This window comes from Apodemus sylvaticus, chromosome 1 (genome assembly GCF_947179515.1).
Source record: "Apodemus sylvaticus chromosome 1, mApoSyl1.1, whole genome shotgun sequence".
Lineage (NCBI taxonomy): Eukaryota > Metazoa > Chordata > Mammalia > Rodentia > Muridae > Apodemus > Apodemus sylvaticus.
Genome location: NC_067472.1, coordinates 168,678,641 through 168,705,550, shown reverse-complemented (window position 1 = coordinate 168,705,550; position 26,910 = coordinate 168,678,641). Strand labels below are relative to the sequence as shown.

The following is a 26,910-nucleotide window of genomic DNA, read 5'->3' as shown; positions in this document are numbered from 1 at the left end:
TTTATTTATAATTCAGGATTGTCTTGGTGGGCGGTGGTGGCACACATCTTTATTCTCAGCAATTGGGAAGCAGAGGCAGGTGGATTTCTGAGTCTGAGGGCAGCCTGGTCTAGGGCATGACTCAAAATGCCCCTCCCTGTCCTCTGGAGCTTAAAAGGGGGCCCCTGGGCTCTTTCTGTTTGTGTGAGGTTAAAAGGTGGATTATCTGTGTAGGAGGGCCTGAGTAATAGCTATAAACATGTCAGGTCACCGAGGGTAGCACCCTATCATACATGTGGTGTGTGTGTATAGTATGTACGTGTGTGGTGTGTAATGTGTGCAGTATGTGTGGTGTGTGTGTATAGTATGTGTATGTGGTATGGTCTATGTGGTATGCATGTGTCGGTGTGTGGTGTGTGTGGTGTGTGTGGTATATATGTGTAGTGTGTGTATGTGTGATGTGTGGTGTGTGTAAGATGTGTGTATAGTGTATATGTGTAGTGTGTGGGTATGTGTGTGTGATATATGTGTATGATGTGTGTGTAGTGTATATGTGTAGTGTGTGGTGTGTATGTATGTGTGTGCGTGGTGTGTGTGTGTGTAGTGTGTGTATTCGGATGTAGTGTACGTGCATGTGTGTGTATGGTGCTGTGGCTTGAATCCAGAGTTTCATGTACGCTAAGTGTATTCTCTACTATTGAGCTACATACAGCCCTCTCCTCCTGGGAGGCTCTCGTGGTGGGAACAGAGACAAGGGGTGTCTAACACAACCAGGGAGGGCTTCCTGGAGGAGGAGATGCAATGCCAAAGCATGAAAGCAGCCACTTTAGGCGCTTTGTGAACACTGTCACGAAGAGGCCGCTGATATGCTGACATTCCAACACCACACAAACAGCGAGACATTAATGATCGTCATGCCACCCAGAGTGAAAGCCACAAATAACCCAGTGAGGAGAGGGGGACGAGAGGAAGAACAGTGATAAGAATAGGAGCGGGGGTGGGGAGGATGGAGAGAGAGAGAGAGAGAGAGAGAGAGAGAGAGAGAGAGAGAGGATAGTATACACAGAACCATCCATCATCTTGCACAGTTTGTCAGAAGCACTCATGAGAGCCCTGCACGCTCTTCCCACTGTAGCCCACAAGGGTCGAGGTTCTGGCCTTGGATCCACCCCGGGCCGTCTTTTTTTGGCTCAGTTGATAGCCCAGAGTGGTGCTGGCAGGGTTCGGATACCAGCCATTCCGTATGAATCCAATTCCCTGCCCTCCAGCCAGATCAGTGGCATCCCTGGCAGGTGACAGATTGGAGAGGGGGCTGGGCGAGAGAGTGGGGCTGGAAAGAATTAGATCCTGGATAGAGCCCAGACTTCACAGGGAAGAGAGACAGCGGGGATGGGAGCTTCAGAGCATGGCAAATCAAGACCGCCCATCCTTCTGGGTGCCAACGGCGCGCTCTGTCCCTTGCCAATTGTGTGTCCTAGAAGGGAAGAGAGGACAGGACAGCTGCTGATGGAGTCACCAGCGGGTGAAGCAGGCTGGACACGGGCTGGGCTTCCTTGTGCCAGGCTGAAAGCCCTGCAACCTGGGGCTGGAGAGCGTCCTCCTCGCCCTGTCTGTAATGACCCACCTGAGAACACCGGCCCTTGGGTAGAACTGGGAGGCAAGGCAGCGACAGCATGTCTGCATTGAACAACCTCTCTTCACATTTACGGGCTTGGATGCCCAAGAGAATTAAACTGCAGGAGGGAGCCTTGGGCTGGAGAACCAGAGAGTGTTCCAGAGGCCAGGGGCTGTGTTTACTCGCAACTCTCGTTTCTATGTCGGAAATTTGCTGATTGTATTTGGGCTGCAGGGAACAACTATTAAATCTGATCATGGCTGCTGCCACCAAGGCAGAGCCATCTGTCCCACGGATCTGTGTGCCGATAAGAGCATTCCAACAAGAAGGTAATAAACCGTAGCCAGCGCTGGGTAGACACGACGGGCTGAGCCGGGGAGGCGAGGCTCAGGCAAAGGAGCCTTCCTGGGGCTGTTCTCACCATCTCTGGGGTTCTTCTCTCCCTAGGAGACTTTCCGAGGGTTTGGGAAAATACAGTAAGAAGATGGCTACTCACTGATGCGGGCTCTGGCCTGTTTTCCCCTAATGTGCAGAACGGAGAAGGTGGGGGAATTTGGGGTCAGTCTAGAGTCAGACTAAAGCTGGAGATGCCACTGCTGGAGGCAAAGAAATATCTCTCGCTCTCTTTTCTCAGGGCCTGGTAAAGGCCAGAGGAGGCCAACGAGATGACTCAGAGGCGAACACACATGGTAGAAGAGAATGGATTGTCACAAGTTGTCCTCTGACCCCAAGATGCCTGGCACACACACACATACACACACACACACACAGAGGAAAATATTTATAGCCAGAAGAAGCCAAACAAGCAAGTCAAACAAGCAAACAAACAAATGAACAAGCAAACAAACAAACAAACCAGTCTCCTCACACATAGGGAATGTCTCCACCTGGCCAATCCAATGTACCCATCCAGGTCTATTCAAAAACACTTCTTTTGGGGGAAGGGGTTGCCGTGTAGCCCAGGCTGGCTTTAAACTTCTGACACTGTCCTGCCTCAGTTTCCTGAATGCTGGGCTTTCAGGCGTGTGCCACCCCACCCAGGTTTTACACTCTGCTGTGTTCCTCCTCACAGTCATATGTAGCTACAGACATTTTATTTAGATTGTCCCATGCTGGATGGCAGGGTCCACGGAGCCAGGGTGATGGTTTGGTAGTAGTCATTGTTTTAGTGTCGTGGCTTGAGGGCCCAGACTACAGAGCAAGAGAGCTGGGCGCCAACTCTTACTGTCAGAAGCTGCTGAGAGGCCTTGGGAAAGTTATCTAATCTGCCTCAGCATCAAGGTTTGCATCTGTACATGGAAGTAAGAATAACTATGGCATAAATTAGATGGCCTGGGAATTATATCTCAAGGTACCCAGTGCTCCGCGCCCCACACCCAATTACCCATCCCAGAGGGTCCTTTCCAGATTAAACAAGGAAACGGGAAATGGTGCCCATGGCACCATTGGCCAGATGTGTGTCCAGTGGTTGATAGATGGATGTTCTTGTTAATGATCCTGATCATAAAAATAAGTCTCTGTGACCGCACAGCCGTGCCCAGGGCCAGCGCACACTGGGATCAATAAGCAGATTCTGGGCAAGTCAGACCCACAGACTGTACCTGTCTGGGATTTCTAACTCAGGAGTGCTCAGCTGGTTAATTACGTTTGGAGAAAACTATTAAAACTTCCTGAGGAGGTCGGAGCTCCAGGGTGAAGGAATATCACATACAGGGCACCACCCTCATTACACTCAGCGTCACAAGGGCCTGTGTGTGACTGAAATGTCTCAGAGAGCTAGGGTCCCCAAACTGAAGGCAGCTGGCTGACAGTCAGGCACCAAGAATCTCCCGGGGGCACAAACTCTCCTCTCAGCATTTCAGTCGACAGGACACCGAGCCTCTTCCAGAACTTGACAATGCTGGAGAGCCTCCCACCCAGCCAGCCATGGCTAACATGGCCTCTCAAACTCATACACACATCTACACAAGAGACTTGTGGGGCGAACCTTCTAGGGGCTGCCTCGCCCTGCCCCAAGCGTGACCCACCTTGGGCTGGAAGACATGGTTCTCCTTCCCGAGGTGGTCCACGATCCCAAAGATACAGAGTGGTCCAGCAAAGCCCAGAAGGTCAGCCAGGATGCGAAATGTGCTGCTGAGGACCAGGCGTCTCCCAAAGGCATGACAGAGAGCCCTCCAGATGGCCCGGGCACCCTGCTGGCTCTGCGAGTCCTTCCTCTGCCAAGAGAATCCCACAGACAGGTCAGAGTGGCTGAGGGTTCTGCCTGGGGAAACCCCTGTGGCCATGCTGTCTGTGGACAGGCGAACTTCAGTAGGAATTCGTGGTATCAACAGATTTGTAACAGAGAAGGCCCAGATGGGGAAACTGAGGCCAGAGGCATTAGCAAGTCACAGTGCCGGTAGGCAGTCACGTGATCAGCATAGCGCCATCTTGATGGATTGGCGTCTGCCATGCTCACTCATTAACGTTTGTTTCAATGTTTCCCTGAGTGCCAGGCAGACACACTGAAGGAATGCTGGGCAGGGCATGGAGTTGCAGGGCCTCCGCCTCCTCCTTACTGGTAAGAGCTGACCCCAGCCTGGGCAAACCTGCAGTGATGGTATAAGGAGCAGGCCAACACCTTACGCTCCACACCGGGTGGAACCCTCCATCATTACAGCCACTGTGCTTCAAAAGGAAGAGCCCAGGGGATGGGAGAGCTGTGCAGAGCCACATTCCTTACCAAGCCTCAGTTTCCCCATTTCAAAAGTGAGCGTTCTAGTCATGCTGGCCTGAACTGTAAGAGCCACTCCAATCATGACCTAGGAATATTTGGCTCTAGACTTCTGTACAACTGGCGTGAGACTCTTCCCCTTCCTGGGTCTCAGGGGTTTGACCTTCCACCCTCTGAAACCCTCATCTGTGACTGCGTGGTAAGGCAGCGGATGGCTGGTGTGTCTGGACTCACTGACCGCCTGGGTATCGAAGGCTGCGCAGAGTCGCTGATAGTTGGTGAGGGCTCTCATGGCGATGGGCAGCTTCCCGATGGCCCGCAGGTCGATGGGCTTCTTGTGGGCTGTCTTGATGAAGGCATTCATCCACCAATAGGTGCCCTTGGACAGCAGGTTAACGAAGGGCTGCAGGAAGCGCACTCCCAGGTCCTGCAGGTCCTCGGGGGGCTTTACTTCCCTCGGTGTCTTGAAGAAGATGTACCTCTGCGGGGCACATGGGCGGGGCACATGGGTGTGGGGCAGAGGTGGGGGTTGGGCAAGTCCTCTATCACCCAGCAAGGGTCTAGGTGTGATGGTCTGCACTTGACCACCAGGAAATGTGCCCATCTATGGCCTGTAACCACTCCAGGAAAAGGGCCTCCTGGGCACTGGCTCGGTGGCTTCCTTGCCTTGTGGCTGGCTGTTCACTGACTCTGCGTTTGAGCTGAGCTAGGGAAGAACTGGGGTCACCATTGCATGATGGTGAATGCTTCCTGTCAACATCACCTAGGAGACAAGCCTCTGGGCATGTCTGTAAGACACATCTACACTGGGTTAATTAAGGAGGAAAATTCACCCTAGATGTGTGTGATGGTTTGTATATGCTTGGCCTGGCTTGGGGGTGTGATGATCTCTGCAGGTACCTGTACTCATATACAAAATGCCCCCATCCCCAGACACACATGCATGTGAGATATACATGTGTATATATGTATGTATCTATATCTATCTATCTATATCATCTATATCTATCTATATCATCTATATCTATCTATATCATCTATATCTATATCTATATCTATATCTATATCTATATCTATATCTCTATATCTATATCTATATCTATATCTATATCTATATCTATATCTATATCTATATCTATATCTATATCTATATCTATATCTATCTATCTATCTATATGGAGAGAGAGAGAGAGAGAGAGAGAGAGAGAGAGAGAGAGAGAGAGAGAGTCTCACTGTAGCTCAAAGTAGCTCTGGTTGACCTATATTAACTAACTATGTAGAGCTAGAATTCACAGAAATCCACCTGCCTCTGCCTCCTAAGTGCTGGCATTAAAGGTGTGATCAGTTGATAATTATCCAGATAATGCCTGGATAATTAAAATATACTTTCAAAATGTTCTTAAAAAGAGGGCAAGAAGCTGAGTGTGATGGTACACGCCTTTAACCCCAGCACTCAGGAGGCAGAGGCAGGTGGAACTCTGTGAGTTCAAGGCCAGCCTGGTCTACAAAGTGGGTCTAGGACAATCAGAGCTACACAGAGAAATCCTTCCCCAAAAAACTGAGAGAGAGAGAGAGAGAGAGAGAGATCAAGCTAAGCACTTGCGTCAGCACGTCTCTGGTGACCAGTTGCTTCACACTCTGGCCTGCCAAGTCTTTCCTGCCACTGTGACCTTACCCTTAAACAGCGAGCCCTCAGCTGTTTTATCAGATACACTGTCAGAGCAACAGCAAAAGTGACTAAGACCTGCTCAGTGTGCAGAGCCTGAGGTTGTGTGGACCTGGTTCAAGTCCTGCCTCAGGCACATGTTCGCAAGCATGTTATTTAAGGGAGTGACGCACACGTCCCAGGGTCGCTGCTGGGAGGGGATGTAAGGACGTTATCTCTCCCGGGGACCACTAACTAAAGCAGAAGACCCTGACAGGCTAATTCAAGAGCAGTTTACAGCCATCTGAAGGCCTAGTGAGCGTCACCACCCCTGTGTGGCTGGGGGGCAGGCAAAGGACTGTCTCCCTCAGTGTGGGTCACTCACAGCCTTCTGCCAGCGGCCTGTAACACTGGTTTCACTTTAAAACGCTTGCTCATGTCCTTTGCTTAAGCAACTCCCTTCCTGGGTGTCTCTCCCACAGAAACAGAGCGGCAATACACAGAGAGGCTAGTAGTTCCACACACCACTGTGTGACATCAAAAACATGAGAGCGAAGTGAATGTCTGACCACAGAACCACAGCTGCACCAATCACAGTGCGTCTGTGCGGTGGAATACTATACAGCCACGAAGAGACTGCACTTGCATCTCAGGCAGCTTGGAGGGGGCCCTAAGAAACGCTGGCCGAGATGACCATGACTCAGAACATGGTATATAATACGATCTATTATCTTAAAACAAATATTGAAGGGAAAAGCATCTTTACTTATGTGTGTTGACAGAAAACCACTGGGGAGATACTTGTTTAGATGGATGTGAATGATGTCATATTAGTAAAAATAATATGGGAAAAATATAGGCTGTTAGTTTGAGTCACCCGGGACAGCAGGGTTAGGCGAAGGTACTTAGGTGGAGTAGAGAAGAGAAGAGAGAAGGAGAAAACAAAAGATGGCAAAGCAAGACACAGCTAGGCACTCAGGAGGTGTGGTGGTTTGAATAGTTTGGCCCGGGGAGTGGCGCTTTTAGGAGGTGTGGCCTTGTTGGAGTAGGTATGGCCTTGCTGTAGTAGGCATGGCCTTGTTGTAGTAGGCATGGCCTTGTTGGACTAGGCGGGGCCTTGTTGGAGTGGGCGTGGCCTTGTTGGGATGGACTTTGAGACCCTCATCTTAGGATGCCAGTCTTTTGTTTGCCTTCAGAACAAGAGGTAGAACTCTCAGCTCCCCCTGCACCAGGCCTGCCTGGAGGCTGCCATGCTTCCCACCGTAATAATATCGACTGAACCTTAGAACCTGTAAGCCAGCCCCAATTAAATGTCCTCTTTAAGAGCTGCCTTGGTCATGGTGTCTCTTCACAGCAGTAAAACTCTAAGACAGGAGGCTCAGGCAGGAGGGTAGAAAGTTTGATGGCAACCTGGGCTGCATACCTTGTCTCAAAAAAGTAAAAAAAACCAACCAAGCCGAACATAAGAGGCACATGGCAGTAGCTAGCACACCACTGAGTCCCCTGTGCCCAGCAAAAGGAGCAGACGCTCCCTCTTCTCTGCGAGAGTCAACTCTTTCTCACGCTTCCCTCTCCCTCTGCATACCTGGGGTGAAGGGCTCCCCTAAAATCTACCTATGGCCTCAGTGACCTGTCTTGGGCAAGCAATACAGCGAGGTCTCATGAGCTCTGCTGAGTGTAGGCAGTGCCCGAGGCAAGGTGTCCCTGGGTCAGATCCACGCTTCCTCAGACCTGCCTCGGTCAGATCCACGTTTCCCACTTCCCTGCTTACCCTCACCCGGATGACGTTGACCTCCACAAGCAGCAGCATCCCATAGAGGATCACCAGAAGCCCCGTGAGGCAGAAGCGCAGCTGAGAGAAGCCGATGGCGTGGTCATAGAACTTGACAAACTTGATGGTCTTAGTGATGAAGGCCAGGGCCCAATAGATGAGCAGAGCTGTGGAGGACAGAGAGGAGTCGGCATGTTGTGTGCACTGTACAAGCATGTATGCATGTACCTCTACATACAAGACAGTCTCACACCTGTCTGAGAGTGACCTTGAACTTCTAGTTGTCTGGCCCCCACCTCCCGAGTGCTGGGATTACAAGTGTGAGCCACCACACTTGGCTCCAGCGTCCCTGTGAGATGCGGACCAGGCATCATAACACTCATGACAGACATGCTAAGAAACTTACCAGTCCAACAGGTTAGGAAATTAGCAATGGTGGTGGGGATATCCCCCTTGAATTCAGCTAAGCTACAGGCCCAGTCCCGGCAAGCACTCTAATGTGTTTTCCCATTCATTCCTTACCACAACCTTGAGAGGGAAGTGGCTTGTCACCTCCCTTCAACAACTCAAGGGGACTAAGGCTCCTTGCTGAAGGTTGGGCAGCCCATGCAGGACCATGATGGGACTTGGCCCTGGGGACTGGCACTGTTAGGAGGTGTGGCCTTGTTGGAGTAGGTGTGTCACTGTGGGCGTGGGCTTAAGACCTTCACCCTAGCTGCCTGGAAGCCAGTATTCTGCTTGCAGCCTTCAGATGAAGATGTAGAACCCTCAGTTCCTCCTGCACCATGCCTGCCTGGATGCTGCCATACTCCCATTGTAATGATACTGGACTGAACCTCTGAACCTGTAAGCCAGCCCCAATTAAATGTTGTCCTTGGTCACGGTGTCTGTTCACAGTAGTAAAACCCTAACTAAGACAGTGGCATTAAGCAGTGGAGCTGGGCTAGCCAGTCTGTGGTGACCTCAGGTGAATTTTCCAACCCATTAACTCCCGTTAAGATGGGGACATTTTAATGATCATTAAGTCCATCCCGTTTGTTTTGGATAAGGACACTGAGGCCCCGAGAGATGAATTAGGCATGTTCATTGGCAGCTTGTGATGGCCAGAAGGTGACAGCCCAGGTCCCTCTCCTCACAGCCCAGTGTCCACAGCACCCCAACTTGGAAGCCTGGGGCTATGGAGGACACAGTGACTTCCTGCTCCGTGGGGCAGTGCAGTACAGTGATTGGAGCGAGAGCCCTGCAGCCAGACTCACTGGATTTACACACAACGGCTGGCTGGCCTTGGATTAACCATGCAGCACCAAGTGCATCCAATCTGTGGCTCAGGGAAGCTATGAATGCAGCCCAACACAAAACTGCAAACTTAAAACACTTCTGATTTTATTTTGCAGGCAGCACAGAGTCCTCAAGTGTAGATTTTGTACATATCATGTTGTAATGTCAAAAGGTCAAGCACACGTGGCACTGTAACCTACTTAGACTTGAATTTCCTCATCCATCACTAGGGACAGTGACAGCGCTGTCCAAAGAAGCAATGTGTGGAAAGCATTTAGCACCGGGAGCCTGGCGTGGAGCATGGCTGCTCTTTGAGTATTAGCTGTTGATGTTTTTATGAAAGCTGGATTTCAGATTTGGGGCAGTAGGCTTTGGAAGCCCTGGGTGGATTCTGTCCTAAATTCTCCCCCTCCCCCCTAATCTGGCAGCTTGTCACTATCAGCTTGTGAGAGTAAACCCCAGCACAGCTAGCTGAGTGGCCCTGGGGGATGTTGATGAGGGCCAGCTCTAGCATCCCTTGTCCCTGGTGACAAGTGAGGCCAGCTTCACACACACACACACACACACACACACACACACACACACACACACACCAGCCAGGCCACAGTGAGTGAGATTTGCACTCTGACCTCCACCCCAGAGTCATCAAGCCATCGTTTGAGAACAAAATGGGATCTGTTTGGCCTGGCTGTGGGCTGAGAAGCAGGTCAAGACACCAGGCCTCGCCGCGTGGCCACGACGGAGGGTGGGCACGAGGAGAGAGGGCAAGGGCCCTCGCTCAGGGCTGTGGTGATGGCCCCTCACTTGTGCAGGTCTCCAGGCTTCAGGGATCCTCAGGGGGAGTGTCTTTTGCAGAGAATGAGAGGGCCGCCTGCTGGGGCAGAGACTCGGGCTGGGCCTCTGTGTCTGGGTTCTATAACAAGTCTGTGACTTAGGCAAGGAGAACTTAGTGTTCCTATGCAGATGGCAAACCAAGGCTCAAAGAGCCCAAGTGTCTTCTGCAAGGGCACAGAGGAAGTTGGTGGGGGATTGTCCCCTCCCACAGTGCCAAGTGCCAACCTGTCTCTGGAAAACAGAAACACCCACTGGGCTGAGAGAAGCAGCAGCCAGGCAGTAAGTGTGGGTGGGGATCTGGAGAGTTCTAGGCTTTAGACCCCTTGACCTTTCTCTCCATTTGTCTCCCACTCCCAGGTCCTGTACATCTCGCCCGCACATCTGGAACCCACCACTGCACGCCCTCCATGCCTTACCACATCAAGGCTACCATCATGTCCTCACCTCAGGAACTTTGTGACTAGTTATCACTTCTCCTTGCCCTCCCTCTACTCCAATATGACCTTCATATAGTCATGTTCAAAAGCTCTCATTGCACCCACGGTCACAACCATCATTCACAGTTCTCAAGGACAGACACGTGGCACATCTCTGTTATCCTAGCATTTGGCAGTGGGAAGGAGGAGGATCAGGAGTTCAAAGTCATGGTGAGTTTGAAGCTAATCTGGTCAACATGAGATCCTGCCTCAAAAAACCAAGCAACCCATCAACAATAACAAAGAAATCAATGCAAAGAAACCACCATCACCACCACCACAACAACAGCAGCAACAACAAGAACAATAATAATATACAAGAGTGAGAGACATCCAAATATCCACCAATAGATGAATGGATAGCAAAATATGGTCTAGCCAGATGATGGAATATCATTTAACCTTAAAGGAAGGAAACTTTGATGCATCCTACAACATGCAAAACTTGGAATAATTATTCTAAGTAAATAAATGACAAGAGGATTAAAAAGTCCTTAATGAAGTTCTATAAAGACAGAGAACGGAATGCTAGGTCTGCGGGCTAGGGAAGGGAGAAGGAGGCGTCAGTGTTTACACAGTTTAGAGCGTTGGTTTGGGAAGGCGGAAGGTCCTGGAGACAGACGGACAGTGGTGACGGCTGCACAGTGATCGCACACATGGTGGCTGACGTGGTCCATACCGTGTTATATACATATGAGCACACACAGGAAACCCAAAAAGAAGCAAGAAAACCTCAAGTTTGAGACCAACCAGGGCTATATAGGGAGACCTTATTACAAAGATAGGAAGAAACGAAAAAGCAACAACAACAACAACAACAACAAAAGGCCATCAACTGCCTATCACTACTGAGAGAGGACCAGTGCCCTGTGACCGGTGCCCTGTGCGGCCTTCTGCCGGCCGATTCCAGCTCCTTCCTGCCTTCTTGCCTGCAGCCGTTCTCTCTTTGAGATCTCTTTGTGTGCTCTGTTCCTCAGGGCCTTTCCGCACCACCACGCTGTCAGCTCTCCCTGAAGCCTGCCTCTCCTTTCTGTCTGTCCCCCCTTCTCAGCTCACGTCTTTCTTCAGGGTCCTCTGGGGCCCCAGGATCACATGTCATGGGCTAGTTTAAACTGTGGGACTCCAGCCTGTGACCAGAGGCAGGCCTCCAAATCGGGTGGCTTTTCCATGAACCTGTAGCTTAGCAACCCCCCCCCCCCCTGCCCCTCTCCACTCCTTTGCCTGATCTAGAATTTCTAAACCTATGGAGTTTCTCCTGGGAGGGCAAAACTCGACCAGAAGAGCTGAGGAAAGGGAAGAAATCACTGATTTCTTGGAAGGTATAGAACCATCCATGGTGCTGTATTGTGCCTGGAAGATGGAATCCCGAATGCGTGTTGGAAAATTGGAATACTAGTTTTCAGGTGTTCATAAGACTCAGCTTAGCCAGGTCCTGCTAGGTCAGGTGCGGGAGGGTCCTCTTGGGGATTGCTGTCTGAAGCTTGGAGCTGCATCTGACCTTCTGGCTGCTACTCCAGACATACCCATCCACTCACATGGGGTCCTGGGGCAGGGGCATGGCTGGAGGGTCCTGGTGGACCATTGCACCTAAATAGGAAGGTAGACCTGTGACAGGACAGTATGAAAATGTCACCTGCCCCAAGGCAAGGCAGCCATGTCACTTCAGCACAGAGAGCTCCCGATTCTAGTGACCCATGGACACCAGAAGCTTGCTGACACAGGATCTGAGGTAAGTGCAAACGGCTGTAGGCCACGCCTTGGCAGAGCCACAGACTTTGGTGGTGAGAACACAGCTTGAGACCCTTAGAAGCAGCTAGAAGCCTGCTCAGAGGCCTGGTTTTGGTGATGCAACTGGGCGCAAGAATAGACTAGACCAAGTCTCCCATGCCCTGAAGGTAGACTTCCTGCTCTGTAGAAGGAGACTAATGGGACCCACCTCGCAGGGCTGCAGCAAGGGTTGAGTTAATGTGAACCTGGCGTGTAGGAAAGCTCAGTGAGTGCTTGCTGGTGTTGTTTCAAACCTTCCTATTTCATATCTTTATGGCACACAGGGGAGGGAGCCATGGCTCCGACAGAGCTCCTGGGGTATTAGTGAGGCACCATGCAGGGAGGTGTGGAGCGCAGAGCCCAGACAGCGGGACACACTCGGTACAGGGCAGGCAGCACGGCTGCTGCTTCTGCCTGGCGCCCTGTCATTCATGCCAGAGGCTGCAAGCTGAGTGTCTTAAGAGTCAGCCAGCCTTAGGGTTCGGTCCCAGGCCTTTCTCTGCTCCCTACGAGACTTCATCCAGGCGTCAGATGCCACCCATAAGCCCATCTGCTGAACACATCTCCCGCCCCACCCTCCCCTAAACACCCAGTTCCTTTACCTGACTGTCTCCCTGACCCTGGAGTTGACCATCTTGGTGATGTTTCAGATCCAATAGTCCTGAAACCCTGATCCTCATCTTGTCCTTTCCTCCTACCCCGAGGCCATCTTAGTGACCAGAGACACCTGTCACCGGGTGGTTGGACCCCAGCTTTCCACAGCTGCTCACTGGGCTTGGCTGTGTTGATCTCACAGTCTCTGCTTTGAGCCTCCCTGCTGCCCTGCAGGGATAACCACACCCACCACCCTCCTCCCTGAGCAGCTTGCTTTCCTTCCCAGCATCCTCAGCACTTGCTCCTTGGTTCATGGACTATCTTTGCCCATCTGTCTCCTCCTCCGGACCGCAAGCTCCATGGAGGCAGAGACCTGGACTAGTTGCCTGGATTGAGTCTCAGTAAATGTTGGCTGGAGGAAGAAAGGCTTCCCCACGTCCTTACCGATCAGCAGCTTGGGGAAGTTAGAGGTCTCGATGTTATGATAGTAGACCACAGAGGTGATGGCGGCCATGAACGCCATCCCGGCTGGCATGTACAAGTGGAGGTGGCGGGATTCTGTCACCCTGTGACGGGAGAACAAAGAGGAGAACTGAGAGAGGGGATGTGGGATGTGGATGTGGCCAGCACACAGTAGGGCAGCACAGGTCTTGTGCTTACTGTTAACACACAGGAGTGTCTCGGATAACCACGGCATCCCTTCATAGGCTGGTAATTCTTCCCAGCCTGTGTCCCAAACATTCTGTGCATCCCAATTTGCTTAGTACCAGCCCCATTTAACAGGAGCAGCACAGGTCAGCACTGGCACTGTCTGTGGGCACTGTACTAACGATGCCAGGAGTGGTCCAGGTTAGCTGAGTATCCACCCTGTGCCCAGCATGATTCTAAGTACCTGGTGAGCGATATATTCTTTAATTAAGCCCCACAAAGTGGGCACCCAGTCATGGTATAATTTAATCAAAGGAATTGAGGTACAGATTGGCTAAGCCACATGTCCAAGACCAGGCCTTTGCTCTCCTTGGGGGTGAGGGACAAAGACTACTAGATACTGGCACCTTGCTTTGACTCAGTGCCTCTGTGTGAGCTGGTGTGGGCACAGTGACAATGCACACTTGGGGACAGCTCTACTCTTAGACCTCAGCTTCCACCAAGAAGGCCAAGAGGTTGCCTTAGCTTTCTTGATCACACCCTTTCTACGGACAGCAAAACACAGACACAGCCAAGTCCAGCGCTAAAGCATCAGGCCACAGGGATGCCACAACCTTTCTAGCACCACCCAGCCTGTTCTTTCTACACCAGAAATGTTGGAAACCCTCTCCATCCCCAGAGGGCCGGTTTCAGCCTGCTGCCTCAGTTATGTCCTTGCTACTGCTATACTGCTATACTATATATACTATACTATATATACTATATTATCTATACTACACTATATTATATACACTATACTATATATTCTATACTATACAATATGTACTATACTATATTATAAACACTATACTATATATACTATACTATACAAACCATTCTATTTATACTATACTATATATAGTATATATATACTATACTATATATATTCATACTATATAGATAGTATTATACTATACTATATATACTATACTATATGTACTATACTATATTATATACACTATACTATATATACTATAATATACTATATATACTATACTATATAAACCATGCTATATATACTATACTATATATAGTATACTATATATACTATATACACTATAATATACTAGATTATACATACTATACTACTATACTATATTATATATACGACTATACATACTACTATATGTATAGTAGTATAGTATTATAATATAGTATATTATATATTAATTATATATATATGTATATCCTATCCTATCCTATCCTGCTGGACCCAGCAAGCCAAGAACCCTTGGCCTGGAGAGGCTACGCTGGGGCAAAGACCAGAGCGTCTATCTGACTCAGCAGTCCACAGTAGGGCTACTCCACATGGGCTGAAGGCTGAGGGAACACAAGGGAGGGGGGCACCCGCCAGGGAAAGCGTCCCAGAAGAGGTGGAAGCAGGCTGGGCTTTGAAGAAGAAGTATTCGGTTAGCAGAGATGTCGTGCCGTGTGGAGAAGCGCACCTTGTCTGAACCCTGGGGACTCTGGAAGGGCCACATGAAGCCGTGTAGGAGCATGGACTCTTAGTAAAAAGTGTCCCCCCTTGCTGTCTGAGGAAGAACCACAGGTTCTCCAGCCCCTCGGAATAGGCCGCGACCGCCTTAAGCAGGCCGCCAACTCCATAGCCCTTTGCCGGGTCGGTGTGAGGGTGGCCGTGTCTATAGAGCTTGCCTCCCCTGTAAGGAAGAGGGGCAGCTGGAGCCTGCTCTCCCAAGCTTGAGCCTCCCTCCCTCCCTCCCTCCTCCCTCCCTCCCTCCCTTCCTATGGGATGCTCACAACAGGGCAGCCACTTTGTGTTCCTGCGGACAGGATGGCTGAGCCACAGAAGACAGTGGGGAAGCCTGGGCGCCTGGGGATGTACCAGGCTCCAAAACCAAGGGAGACGGTCACTGATGTCCTTTAAACCTTGCTATTACATCTCAGCAAAAGGGCTTGCGACTAATAGTGGAGATGCAAAGGGACAGGCAACCTCCACCAGGGACAGGGTCTTCAGAACCCCTGCCTCTATACTAGAAACGATGCTGGAGTGAATCTAAGACATATAATCGGAACAAGCATACCGCAGCCTCAGTTCCAACAGATCTTAGATGCTTAGGCTGAAGAAGGGAAGAACGGAGGTGAACGTTTTCTTTATACGAGCCGGCATTCGGGGAAAATACTCTCCCGTATTCTCCCCACCCCCTTCTCAATCACCTGCACTACTCTGGCTGCTCGGCATTGACAGGACCACACGCAGGCACAGCTGCCTCAGACTGAAGATACCTCAGCTATTCACTGAATGTGGCTCAGTCTAAGCCACATCCCAGCTGGAGACGGTTACCAGCTCCACCCCCACATGCCATAGGCCAGTGTGAAAATGGGAGCCACAGGTCAGGTCTATGCCATCACCAATCACCGCCTTCCTCACACTTGCTGACTCAGGGGTGTTGGCCCCGAAGACCAGGAGGCCCAATGTCCAGCTGCGGGCAAGCATCGTGCCTTGCAGGGACACACTGAGCAGGCCTGGGCACAAGGCACAGCCATCCGGGTCGGGGGTGTGGGTCGTAGCCCAAGTGGGTGACTGGGCTGTTTCCTGCCAGTCCCCATGTCCTGGGCATAGATCCTCTGTCCCAGGCTCTGTGACTGGGTTCTGGGTCTTTTCTGTTTTCTCATTTTACCTCCCTCAAATGGGCAAGCGAAGGCTGCAGGGCTCACAGGTAGAAAAGACACAGCACAGAAAGGCAGAGTGACACACAGGTCCCACCGTTGGCACTGAGCAGAAGGCCCAGGGCTCCCTCCTCTCCAGTGGGGGGGGATATGTTCCTGTCACCCATATATGTCACCAACTATAACCTAGAGGTATTACTGGTGGCCTAAGGGCTCATGAATCCCTTTCCTTAGTATATAGTGCCACTTTGGCAGGGTCCTGGGGAGGGGGTACAGACTTATTACCTGCTACTTAAGTATTAGAATCTCTTCTGATATTCTTGTTGGTCTGGGAGGCTTTGGTCAGCAGTAGGACCTGGTGCCTTGTCGAGGCAAGGGATGCAATTAGTGCTGATGCCTGGACCCTGGGGACAGCTGCAGGGTTGAGCACAGTCTAACTTCAGCTCAGAGGAGCTGGGCCTCTGATGCTCCATCCAGTGTCTACCCACAACTGTGACAACCCCTCCCGACACAGTCCCCGAGGCTCCCCGACTCCTCCATTCTGTCCCTCTCTGAGGACACACTTCATCTCCCACCGCAGCCATCCTTCCCCTACCCTCTGACTCCTCCTGCCTCCCTCTGCCTGTCCAGCACACACTTAGCCTTCCGTCCAGGAGTGCTGTGCCGAAGCCACCTCTCTCATCTCAAAGCTGCAAGTTAAATTCAGCTCGGACAGACCGAAGTCCTCCTCTTAGCCCCAGATCTGATGCTCAGCCAGTGCCATGGCTTCCTTGCAGGTGTCTACTGCCTCAGCCTTCTTCGTTCCTCTATCCCCCGTGGGCTAGCCTCATTCCCTAGACCATCTCTGCACACCCAGCTTTCCCCTAGGCCTAAGTCATGCTTGCCACCTCTGCCGCGCCCAGGCATGCCTGTTCCTCACCCCTCTCCCTCCAGTGCCGTAGTCTCTCCCACCCCCCAGCCCCACCCCACAACAGGACACTTGTCACCCATCCAGGCTCAGCTCCAAAGCCCCCTCCACCATGGGACCTATCGGACACTGCCTTCTGACCGCCTCCTCCCAGATCCTGTCCGTGTGGTCTGATTTGATTTATCCTTCTAGGAGTCCATGTTTGCAGAGCTTTTGTGGGCTGTGCACTGTGAATACAAAGAGGACGGGCACCCCAGATCTCACATCCTGACAGCTTTGCGAATGGAAACTTGGACATCCATTTCCGTCTGTAGGAGAGGTGAGGGAAGGGGTGGGTGTGGGGATAAGAACGGGGCTAGAGGCAGTGGGGCTGTGTCATCAGGACCAAGATGATGGCCCAGCGATCCAGGGACAGAATCCTGTAAATGAAAGGGAACCAAGGGGAGGCCTTCAGGAAGAACAAGTGGCACACTTTACTGTCCCCTCACGCACTTCCGTCACCTTCAGAGAGACCAGGTATTGCCCACAGCAGCTGGGGCGCTCCGACAGGCTCTACAATGGTCTCACGGGGAACTGGGACAGAAATCTGCATTCCCTTTATCCTGCCTGACAGCATGCCTTGCATCTCATGTGTGTCTAAGGCCTGGCACAGTTCACACAGTTACAGGATGTCATGGACAAGGTACTGCGTTATGGAAGTTATGGAAGGTGTGTGAGCAGGCACAGGGAGGGCCTCCTCCGCCTTCCCCGGAAGTCCCCTGGAGCAGGTCCGCTCCCTCCTCGGTCCTCAGTGACTCTCTTACCCGTCAGACAGGATGCCCTCAGCGATCTCACACACGAGGACGAAGAGCAGCATGAAGGTGAGGATCCAGCGCAGGTTGTGGCCCGGGAAGTGGAGCCAGGTGCTGTGGTGAATGTGCACCTTGGAGCTCTGGCTGCCCCACCCTGCAGGAGAGATGCGGAAGGTGGGAGCTCCAGCGTGGTGACAGGGAGAGGAGGTCCAGCGTGGTGACAGGGAGAGGAGGTCCAGCGTGGTGACAGGGAGACCATACAAATCCGACGTCCCCAGGCTGAGCCTATGAACTGAATATCCGGGCCCTGCAGCCTGGCCCTGCAGCCTGGCCCTAAGCAGGTGCCACGCTGACCTCTGTGTGACTGGCTGCCCATTCTGTTCTGTTTCCGATACACACATGGGCATGTATTGCGTGTTTCCTTGCTATTTCTGGCTAATCATTTATCTTTGTCAGTAACTAGCAGCTTCCTTCTGGAGCAGCTCTTTATTTTTGAGATAGGGTCTTCCTGTGTAGCTGAAGATGACCATAAACTCCCTGATCCTCCTGCCTCCGCCTCCTAAGAACCGGGATTTCCAGGATAGCCCGGTTCAGCAACCTTTTACTAATTTTAGTTCAATGGCCACCTCAGCCTTCTTCCCTAAAGAGTTTTAAAGATTTGCTATTTCTCTTAATTAACGTAAAAGAACGGTCAACACTCTCTTTGAACAGAGCTGATTGGCCTGAGAAATTGATTCGGGGACTTGGCCTGGGCGCCCAACTTTGTAGACCACTTTCTGACTAGCGCTGGGAGTTGAAGGGGGTGCTGAATCTGATCTGAGTTGACTCACATTGTCCTGCAGAAGTTACACGAAGAGGACTAGCGCCTTGTGGGGTGGCGGGATACAGACACCCAAACTCTATCTCCTTGCTTCGTGGAATGGACCCCGGGCCGGGGAAAGGCTCTAGCCAAAGTCGGGAATTCGGGCCGCCGGGACAGCTCGAGGCTCGCTGGCTTCCACTACCAACCTCCCTGGCTGGAGCCTGCGCTCCCGCCTGAGTCTAGTTGCGGCAGTGACAGCAGCACGGGCCCCGGGAAAGGATAGGCTGGCTCCCTCGGCAGCGCCACTCAGGGTAAGGCCGATTCCTTCGCGACCTACTCTGAGCAGTAGCAAAACTTGGGGATCCCTAAGGTCGCTAGCACCCATCCTGTCTGGCGCGGGTTCAGGGATGGGGGAGGGTGCGAGGGAGGAGACGCATAGCCGGGGACCCAGGAAGACCGGCGAGCCCCGTGGTGCAGGACCGCCGGGGCCGCGCGCCACCCCCACCCCGGGCACTCGTCCTTCCGCCCGCGCGTCCTCCCTCCCTCCATCGCGGCGCGCGCGCTCACCGATGAAGAGGATGGGGAAGGTGATGAAGAGCAGGAAGACATGTGGCACCACGTTGAGCGCGTCCACGAAGCAGCCGTTATTGAGGACACCTTGGTCCACCCGGTAGGCGGCCGAGTGGTTCTCGGTGCCGCAGAAGGCCAAGGGCATGGTGGCGCGCGCACGGGCTCGGCTCAGGCTCCGCGCGCCTCCCGCGCCTCTGTCCCTCGCAGAGCCCTGGGCTCCCGCACGGCCCGCCCCGCCCCGCCCCCACCTGCCGCTGGGCCCCGCCCTTTCAGCTGCTCTTGTGGGGTGAGGGTGGGGTCTCACCCAATGCGCACGTGTGCTGGGTGCGCGGGCGAGGTGGTGTCTGAGTGGGAGTCGTAACTAAGATGATCCGGGTGAGCCCGGAGTGCGTGGATTTGGGATTCCCGAATGTAGATTCGCTGGAGCTCGGCTCAGCTGGATGTAGATGAGAGGGGTCCCCATGGGAACAGAGTGGCACAAGCCCGCACCTGATTCGGTCCAAAGAAACTGTGAAGAACTTGAACTTAGGAGGGTGCTTGGGCATTTTCCAAGTGTCTCTGGTGCGGGGTGGCAGAGTGACCTCACAGCCTGTCCCAGTCTTCTCCCCGCCCCCCCCCCCCCCAAATTTAAGGTGTCCTTGGTAGCCAGTGGGAACCCAGATCTCTTCCCTTGTGGTGATTAGGTTTTGTCTTGTTTTGTTTGTTTAAAGATTTGTTTTACATCTGCGGGGTGTGTGTGTGTGTGTGTGTGTGTGTGTGTGTGCAGGTAACAGTAGAGGCCAGAAGAGAAACTTGGGTCCCCTGAAGCTGGAGTTATTGGTGGCTGAGAGCTGCCTGGCACGGGTGTTACTGGGAACAGAACTCGGGTTCCTCAAGAGAACCCATGGAAGCACTCTTAACCACAGAGACATCTCCCCAGTGCCTGAGAGGTTTTAATTGTCCACTTGTCACAACCTAGAATCAATTAGGAGCCTCAATTGAGGAATTGCCTAGATCAGTCTGGCCGGTGGGCATGTCTGTGGGTAACGGTCTTGATTATTAATTGGTGTGGGAAGACCCAGCTCACTGTGGGCAACACTATTTCATGAACAGAGCCCTCTGCTGTATAAGAGTGGAGAGAGCTAGGTGAGCACTAGGAGAGCCATCAAGGGAGGACCAGAGAGCCATCAAGGGAGGACCAGAGAGCAAGCAAGGGAGGACCAGAGAGCAAGCAAGGGAGGACCAGAGAGCAAGCAAGGGAGGACCAGAGAGCAAGCAAGTATGGGCCAGATGTTTATTCTTTCTGGTTTTGCCTGTGGATGTGATACTATAAGCACGTGTATGTACCCACTCCCATTGCTGTGGGCTCTATCATTCCTTTTTCCTTATATCATCATAATTATCGCTGGGTGGTGGTGGCACACGCCTGTAATCCCAGCACTTGGGAGGCAGAGGCAGGCGGATTTCTGAGTTCAAGGCCAGCCTGGTCTACAGAGTGAGCTCCAGGACAGCCAGGGCTACACAGAGAAACCCTGTCTCGAAAAAAAACCCCAAATCCAAAAAACCAAATATATACATATAATCATCTTCCTCCTCCTCTTCCTCCTCCTCCTCCTCGATGGAATCTTGCTATGTAGCCCTATATTCGCTGTGTGGCCCAGATTAGCCTCAAACTCACAATAACCTTCCTGCCCTAAAATGGAGTTTTCTATTATTCTAGATTTTCTCTACATTTTCTGCATTATTCTTTGTGCAGTTACATGCTCAGCCTTGTTGTGGTGGATACACAACCTTTCAGGCAACTGAGGACTGCATCCATGCCAAGGGCGGGGCGGGGAGGGGGGGGCGCATGCTAGTCTAGACTGCCTACTGCTGCTATAGATATCTCAGTGCTATCAGTCACCAGAGGCGCTGTTGCCGTGTGCTCAGTGGCGCCACCTAGTGACAGTTCTCGGAGCACATCCCCATCGTGAGACAGCATATGACTCGATAGTATTCCCTATTCTGACTCCGACACAACCTCTTATGTGGTTTGGGACCACTCACCTTTCTGAGCTCTAATTTCCTCATTTCTAAATGTGTGGGAGGAGGAAGTCCTATGAGTTGGGATGAGATCACAGGATCAAAGGGTCTTAGCACGTGGGGGGCTGGGGGGCAGGCTCTCTATAGTCATTCTGTGTCTATAACTACCCTGCACTTTCCTCTCCTGGGTCCTTACAGCAAACAAAAGGTGTGGTCCGTGTAAAGTTCCAGTGAGGAGATCTGGAAGTGGCTGGAGCGTGTTTAGTCTGCAGTCTCGGGGACCCGTTTACAGGGACACGTGTGGCTGCCAGGGAAGTTTCTCCTCAGCTGGCTCTACAGTGAGACAACACAGCCCACTGCCTGACACAAGGGTTTGAGAAAAACTTGAAAATCATGGTGTCAGCTGCCCAAGGAGGCGCTCCGTAGCTGTCAAGGATGTGTGATAGAATTACTTTGTAGCTGGGCTCTAGAATCACCTCAAATGCCCACCAGTACAGGGCCTCTGAAAACACACAGCCTGCATGGTGTTGTCCTTCCTGGGGCTTCAGTGGGGCAAGCACGGAGAGCACGGACACAGAAATGTCTCTCGGACACAGGCTCGGAGGAGCATGCGCTGTGTGGCGTCCTTTACGGATGAAATGAAGTTGCGCCCATGCATTCAGTGAGGGGCGGGCCTCGGGCTCGCTAACCCTGGAGACCCCGCTGCTTCTCTTGCAGCAGGCGCTGGGAGCGTACTCTAAGCAAAGGCACCCCACTTTGAGAATTCTCAACCTTCCTGTGGCAGAACAAAAACCGACCTTGATTTAAGAGTCTCGATTCTCACTCGCTGGCACGCAGGGCGGGAGAGGCTCTTCTGGGGCCGATGTTGCTCAGGCCTTTGTGTGGCTAACTGGGTAACTTGTGACCACCGCAGAGGGCGTCCCCATGATGTTAATGCCAGCAATGGAATAGGTGGCAATTCAGGAAATGGACCTTTCCAACAATCCCAACCAATGGGCTGGCTAAGAACATAAGGAAAAGTCTGTGGATCCATTGTGTTGTAGGTTCTTTGCTGTGATCAACGTGACATAAGGAAGGGCTTGAGGGCACGGTGAATGGTGGCAGGGAAGGTGGCAGTAGGAACACAAGGTGGCTGTCCAGTTGCTTCTGTACTCAAGAAGCAGGAGACGGATGGTGGTGCTCATCTTTCTGAATGAGATGGTGCCATTTCGCATTTCCTGTCAGCCTATTCTAAAAACACCTTCACAGGTCTGTGTTGCTACTTTGTTTCCAACCCTGTTCCCCGGTAAAAGAAAGCTCAACTCAATCAGTTAACAAAACAAGCTACAAGCCTAGATTGGGCGACCTCCCACTACACTACTCTATTCCCATCTATATTATCCCATATAACTTGTAGTTTCTCCAGGCCACGAGCTTCTCTCTCTGCAGCCTCTCAGTAGATTTCCTTGTAACTCCTCCTCCTCCTGTTTATCCCCTGTGGCTCCTCCCCTAGACCTCTGCTCCTCCCACTTCTTCCTGCCCAATCATTGGCTCAAGCCTTTATTTGAAAAGTTAAGATGGGGAGAAGATTCACAAGGCAACTCCTCATCTGCAGCCCCTCTGAGGAGTGGAATTAGCATCAAAACACTAGCCCAGGGCTATCTACCACTGGTGTGCCCAGAGGCCCAGCTCTTCTTTGGGGATTCTAGATCCTGTGAAGCAGGTGGTGTTGAACGGTCGCTCTCTGGAGAGCAAGGTGGGGCCACTGGTACCTGTGGAGAGAGATGCTTCGTCCTGCTCCTCTTACTCCCGTGACTGTGAAGCTGTGTCTAGGTGGGAAGCAGACAGGCAGTGCTTCTGTGGTTCTTCAGGGGAATTGGGGATAGATGAGAGGACTTGGGTAGAGACATTTTGTCTGGAACTCCGAGATCAACAGCATCTCCCCTCTCAGCCCCACTCTGCCCTGAGTCAGGAGAGAAGAGAAAGTTCTACAGTTGGCGCCTAGCTGTCTACTTAATGGACAGGTGGCTGGGGATGTAGCTGCCAGTGATGGTGTAGGTAGATAAACTAGATCATTCATATAGATCATGCCAGGTTCCCTCCTCTCAAGGAAGAGCCACAGACTGGTGGAGGCGGAGACCCTCACTCAGACATGAATGAATGGGTGGTTAGTGAGTCAGCCTGCCCCAGTCTCTTGATACCATGTAACAGGAGAAGTGGGGAGGGAACTTCTGACAACAATCATATACAAATTAAATGTTGCTCTTGCCAGTTGAGGGTGTTTGGTTGATTGTTTGAGACAGGCTATTGTGTAGTCCAGGATAGTCTCAAACTTGCTGTCTTAGTGTTTTATTGCCCTGAACAGACACCATGCCTTGACAACTCTTATAAAGGAAAGCGTTTAATTGGGGATGGCTTACAGTTCAGAGGTTCAGTCCACAATCACCAAGGCAGGAAGTATGGCGGCACGCAGGCTGAAGAAGTAGCGCAGAGTTCCACATATGGGTCTGCAGGCAGCAGGAAGAGAGAGACTGGGCTTGGAATAGGCCTTTTGAGACCTCAAAGTCCAACCCCCAGTGACACACTTCCTCTAACAAGGCCACACCTCCTAATCCTTTCAAATAGTGCTACTCCCCTGTGACCAGCCATTCAACTCTGAGTCTTTATGGGCCAGTCCCATTCAAACCACCACATTTGTTATGTAGTCAAGGCTGGCCTTAAACTCCCGATCTTCCTACCTCAGTGTGCCTAGGGCTAAGATTACAGACAAATGTGTCACCACACCCAGGATCTCTAGCGCTTCCTAAGAGGCAATCTCTCTACAGCCACCCAACATAGAAGGGCAATCTGTGCACAATCTGTGCTGTGGTTTGAATGGGGAAACGCCCCCACAGGCTCACGTGTTTTAACTCTTGGTCCCCATCTATTTTGGGAGGTTGGAGAACTTTTGGGAAATGGGTTGCTGTGGAGTTGCTGGAGAGCAGAGAGCTAGCCTCACTTCCTGTCCCTTCTCTCTGTTTCCACACTGCAGATTCGACATGACCAGCAGCCTCATGTCCCTACCGCCAAGTCCCGCGTGCTATGAAACACTGTAGCTCTTTAGACCGTGAGCCCAAATAATCCTTCATCCTGACTGCCTACCAGCTTGAGGACACTTAAGGACAAGTTCAGATTCTTGCTTCTTTTAGAATCTAATTCCCAGGCTAGTTCAGTGATGTGAGATCCAAAAGGTGCTGACTGGTGGCTTCCCACCCTCCCATCCCCCATCTCCCACCCTACCCCCCAAAAGCAGCAGAATGATGTCTTATTCAGGTTCATAAATCGGAAACCACGACATCAGAGGGGCAGGCCCCTCAGGCTTGAACTCCCAAGATGCTAAGTTTTAAAAATTAAGCCCCTGCCCCATGTGCAGCACACTTCCTGACTTGGTCCAAGGCCCCTTTGCAGAATAGGTGGCAGAGGATGGCTTCCTTATTGGGCCATTCTTCTGAGACACAGGTATCTGGCATGGGGAGGACAAAACCTCAAGGCAGAAAGAAGGGCAGGAGACAGATGTTTGGGAGGGGATGTGATGCGGCAGGTGGCGGTGAAGATGTGTCTGGAAGCATTGTCTACAGAGCGAGCCCCGCTTCTTATTTAGCCCTGCTGCTCAGTGTGTGCCTGTCTGTAATGGACATACCTAATATCCTTGTTGCAAAGGACCGGATGTTTATGTCTCCCAATCCCAAGGCCCAAGAAGTGGCATCAGGAGGCAGGGCCTCTGGGAGAGGATTGGATGGGGACTCACTTGCACGATGACATTCATGCTTTGATAAGAGGCTCTAGAACATTCATTGATGTTCTCCCGATGTGAGTTACAGAGAAAGGAAGCTGTCTGAGGAAGCAGGTTTAAAATAGGCATAGCATCTCTTCCTGGCTGTCTTAGGGCTTTACTGCTGTGAGCAGACACCATGACCAAGGCAACTCTCATAAGGACAACATTCAATTGGGGCTTGCTTACAGGTTCAGAGGTTCAGTCCATTATCATCAAGGCAGAAGCATGGCAGCATCTAGGCAGGCAGGGTGCAGGAGGAGCTGAGAGTTCTACACCTTCATCTGAAGGCTGCTAGCAGAATACTGGCTCCCAGGTGACTAGCACAAAGGTATTAAATAAAGCCCACATCCACAAGGCCATGCCTCCCAACGGTGCCACTTCCCGGGCAGAGCATATACAAACCATCACACCAGCCTTGGTCTTTGCAGTCACCAGAACCATGAGAAATAAGTCTGTTATTCCAGGACATCCAGTTCATGATACCTCTGTCCTAGGAGCCGGGATGGACTCAGATGCTTGTGCCCTGATAACAGTGGGGATATAGCAGTGTTGAGGCTGGGCAGCCCCATGACGGTAGTACTGTGTGGGAGGAAGCCCCTTCACCAAAGAATCCTCCATTCAAGTAGACGTACACCTTGAGGCAGACCCACAGCCATGAGCTAACATATATCTGCTCTATAACTGTATTGCTGAAGTGCTCCCTTATGACCTATAGCCAAATCTATTTTTAGCTGTAATGTGTACATTAAAAATTTAAACTGGTGAATATATTTAATAGTAAGGCAAAGAGTGATCCCAGTGGTTTCGAGAGAAATATTGTCCTTTTCTTGGGAGCTTGAAAATCATACCAAATTTTTCTCTGGTCGCAGAGACCAGCTTCTGGAGGGGTGGGAATTAGGGTGCTGGGGAGGGCAGGATGGGTGGGGAATAGCCTGGTCTGGCCAGCAGGTATATGAACTGTGAAGAGAAGTCAACACTAGATGTTCATTCCGTCGGAGTTGCTGTGTACAGATTGGCGTCCTATGTGACCTGCAAGGTCAGTGGTTCCGTGTCCTTGCGAAACAGGCCTAGAGAGGCTAAGTGACTCCCATAGTTTACACAGCATGATGTGGGGAGGGAGGGGGGCTAGACCACTGGAGCTCCATGATGTCCACCTGAGGCCTTTCCATGTAGACCCCGCCCCTGAAAATACCCACCATCCATCGCACAAGCCACCAATATGTCCTTGCTGAGGGGACAGCATCTCTGCTCTCCCTGCCATCCAATAACCAGAGTCTAAGTTCTTAGCACTGGCTTCAAGTGCTCCTCCCAACTGAAGGCTTCTTTGCCCCCCCCCAGACCCCCTCCTCCTCCCCCCCCTCCGCAACCATGGCGACTCCACCGGCAATTCCCACACAGGTTGGTCTCCCCTGCAGTCCTGGGCGCATGGCGCTGCAGCGGAGACTCATGACGTGTTGACTCTGGCACAGAGTTAAGTAATCCCGATCAATATTTGTTAACTGGATGAATGAATGAGTGGACAGATGAATGACTGACTCAATCAGGGACCGTGCTTACCCTCGGGCGTAACAGCTGTGTGCTCACTTGGTGAAGTGGAAAATTGGTGTTTATAAGCCCGGTTCAGCTTTCTCATCGAGATACATTATGTCATCACGTGCTTTCTTTGCTTTCAGCCGATCACGCCTTGCTTATTTAGTGATGCATTTGCACTAAGTGCTCTCTGAGTGCTGGGTACCATACTAATGGTTGGAGAAGAACTGGGGTGCATAGTGCATGCATCTAAGAAGCTGTCTCACCTCTGTGGTGTTGTCAGAACCACACTGTCTTACTTAGGGTTTTATTGCTGTGAAGAGACACTATGACCATGGCAGCGCTTATAAAAAAAAAAACCATTTAATTGGGGCTGGCTTACAGTTCAGAGGTTCAGTCCATTATCATGAAGACAGGAAGCATGCGGTGTACAGGCAGACGTGGTGATGGAGGAAACAGGAGGCCCATGTCTTGATCTGAAGGCTTCAGGGGACTGTGTGCCACACTAGGCATAGTTGGATATAGTTTG

The 26,910-nt window shown here is 51.6% G+C and overlaps 1 protein-coding gene across 6 annotated transcripts in view; it reads right to left on the bottom strand.

The window, feature by feature from the left end:
• Nucleotides 1-19,202, bottom strand: part of Abcc8 (ATP binding cassette subfamily C member 8) — a 75,170-nt gene extending 55,968 nt beyond the window's left edge. For 3 of the 6 annotated variants that reach the window (XM_052162510.1, XM_052162515.1, XM_052162524.1), the window contains exons 1-6: nt 19,055-19,202; nt 17,698-17,839; nt 13,117-13,238; nt 7,724-7,890; nt 4,546-4,788; nt 3,622-3,810 (exon numbers count right to left, since the gene is read on the bottom strand). In XM_052162510.1, the coding sequence (XP_052018470.1) occupies nt 3,622-3,810; nt 4,546-4,788; nt 7,724-7,890; nt 13,117-13,238; nt 17,698-17,839; nt 19,055-19,202 (1,011 nt within the window). The remainder of the gene's footprint in view (nt 1-3,621; nt 3,811-4,545; nt 4,789-7,723; nt 7,891-13,116; nt 13,239-17,697; nt 17,840-19,054) is intronic. The other 3 variants (XM_052162530.1, XM_052162539.1, XM_052162550.1) reach the window with 2 other exon arrangements.
• Nucleotides 19,203-26,910: the final 7,708 nt, after the last annotated feature.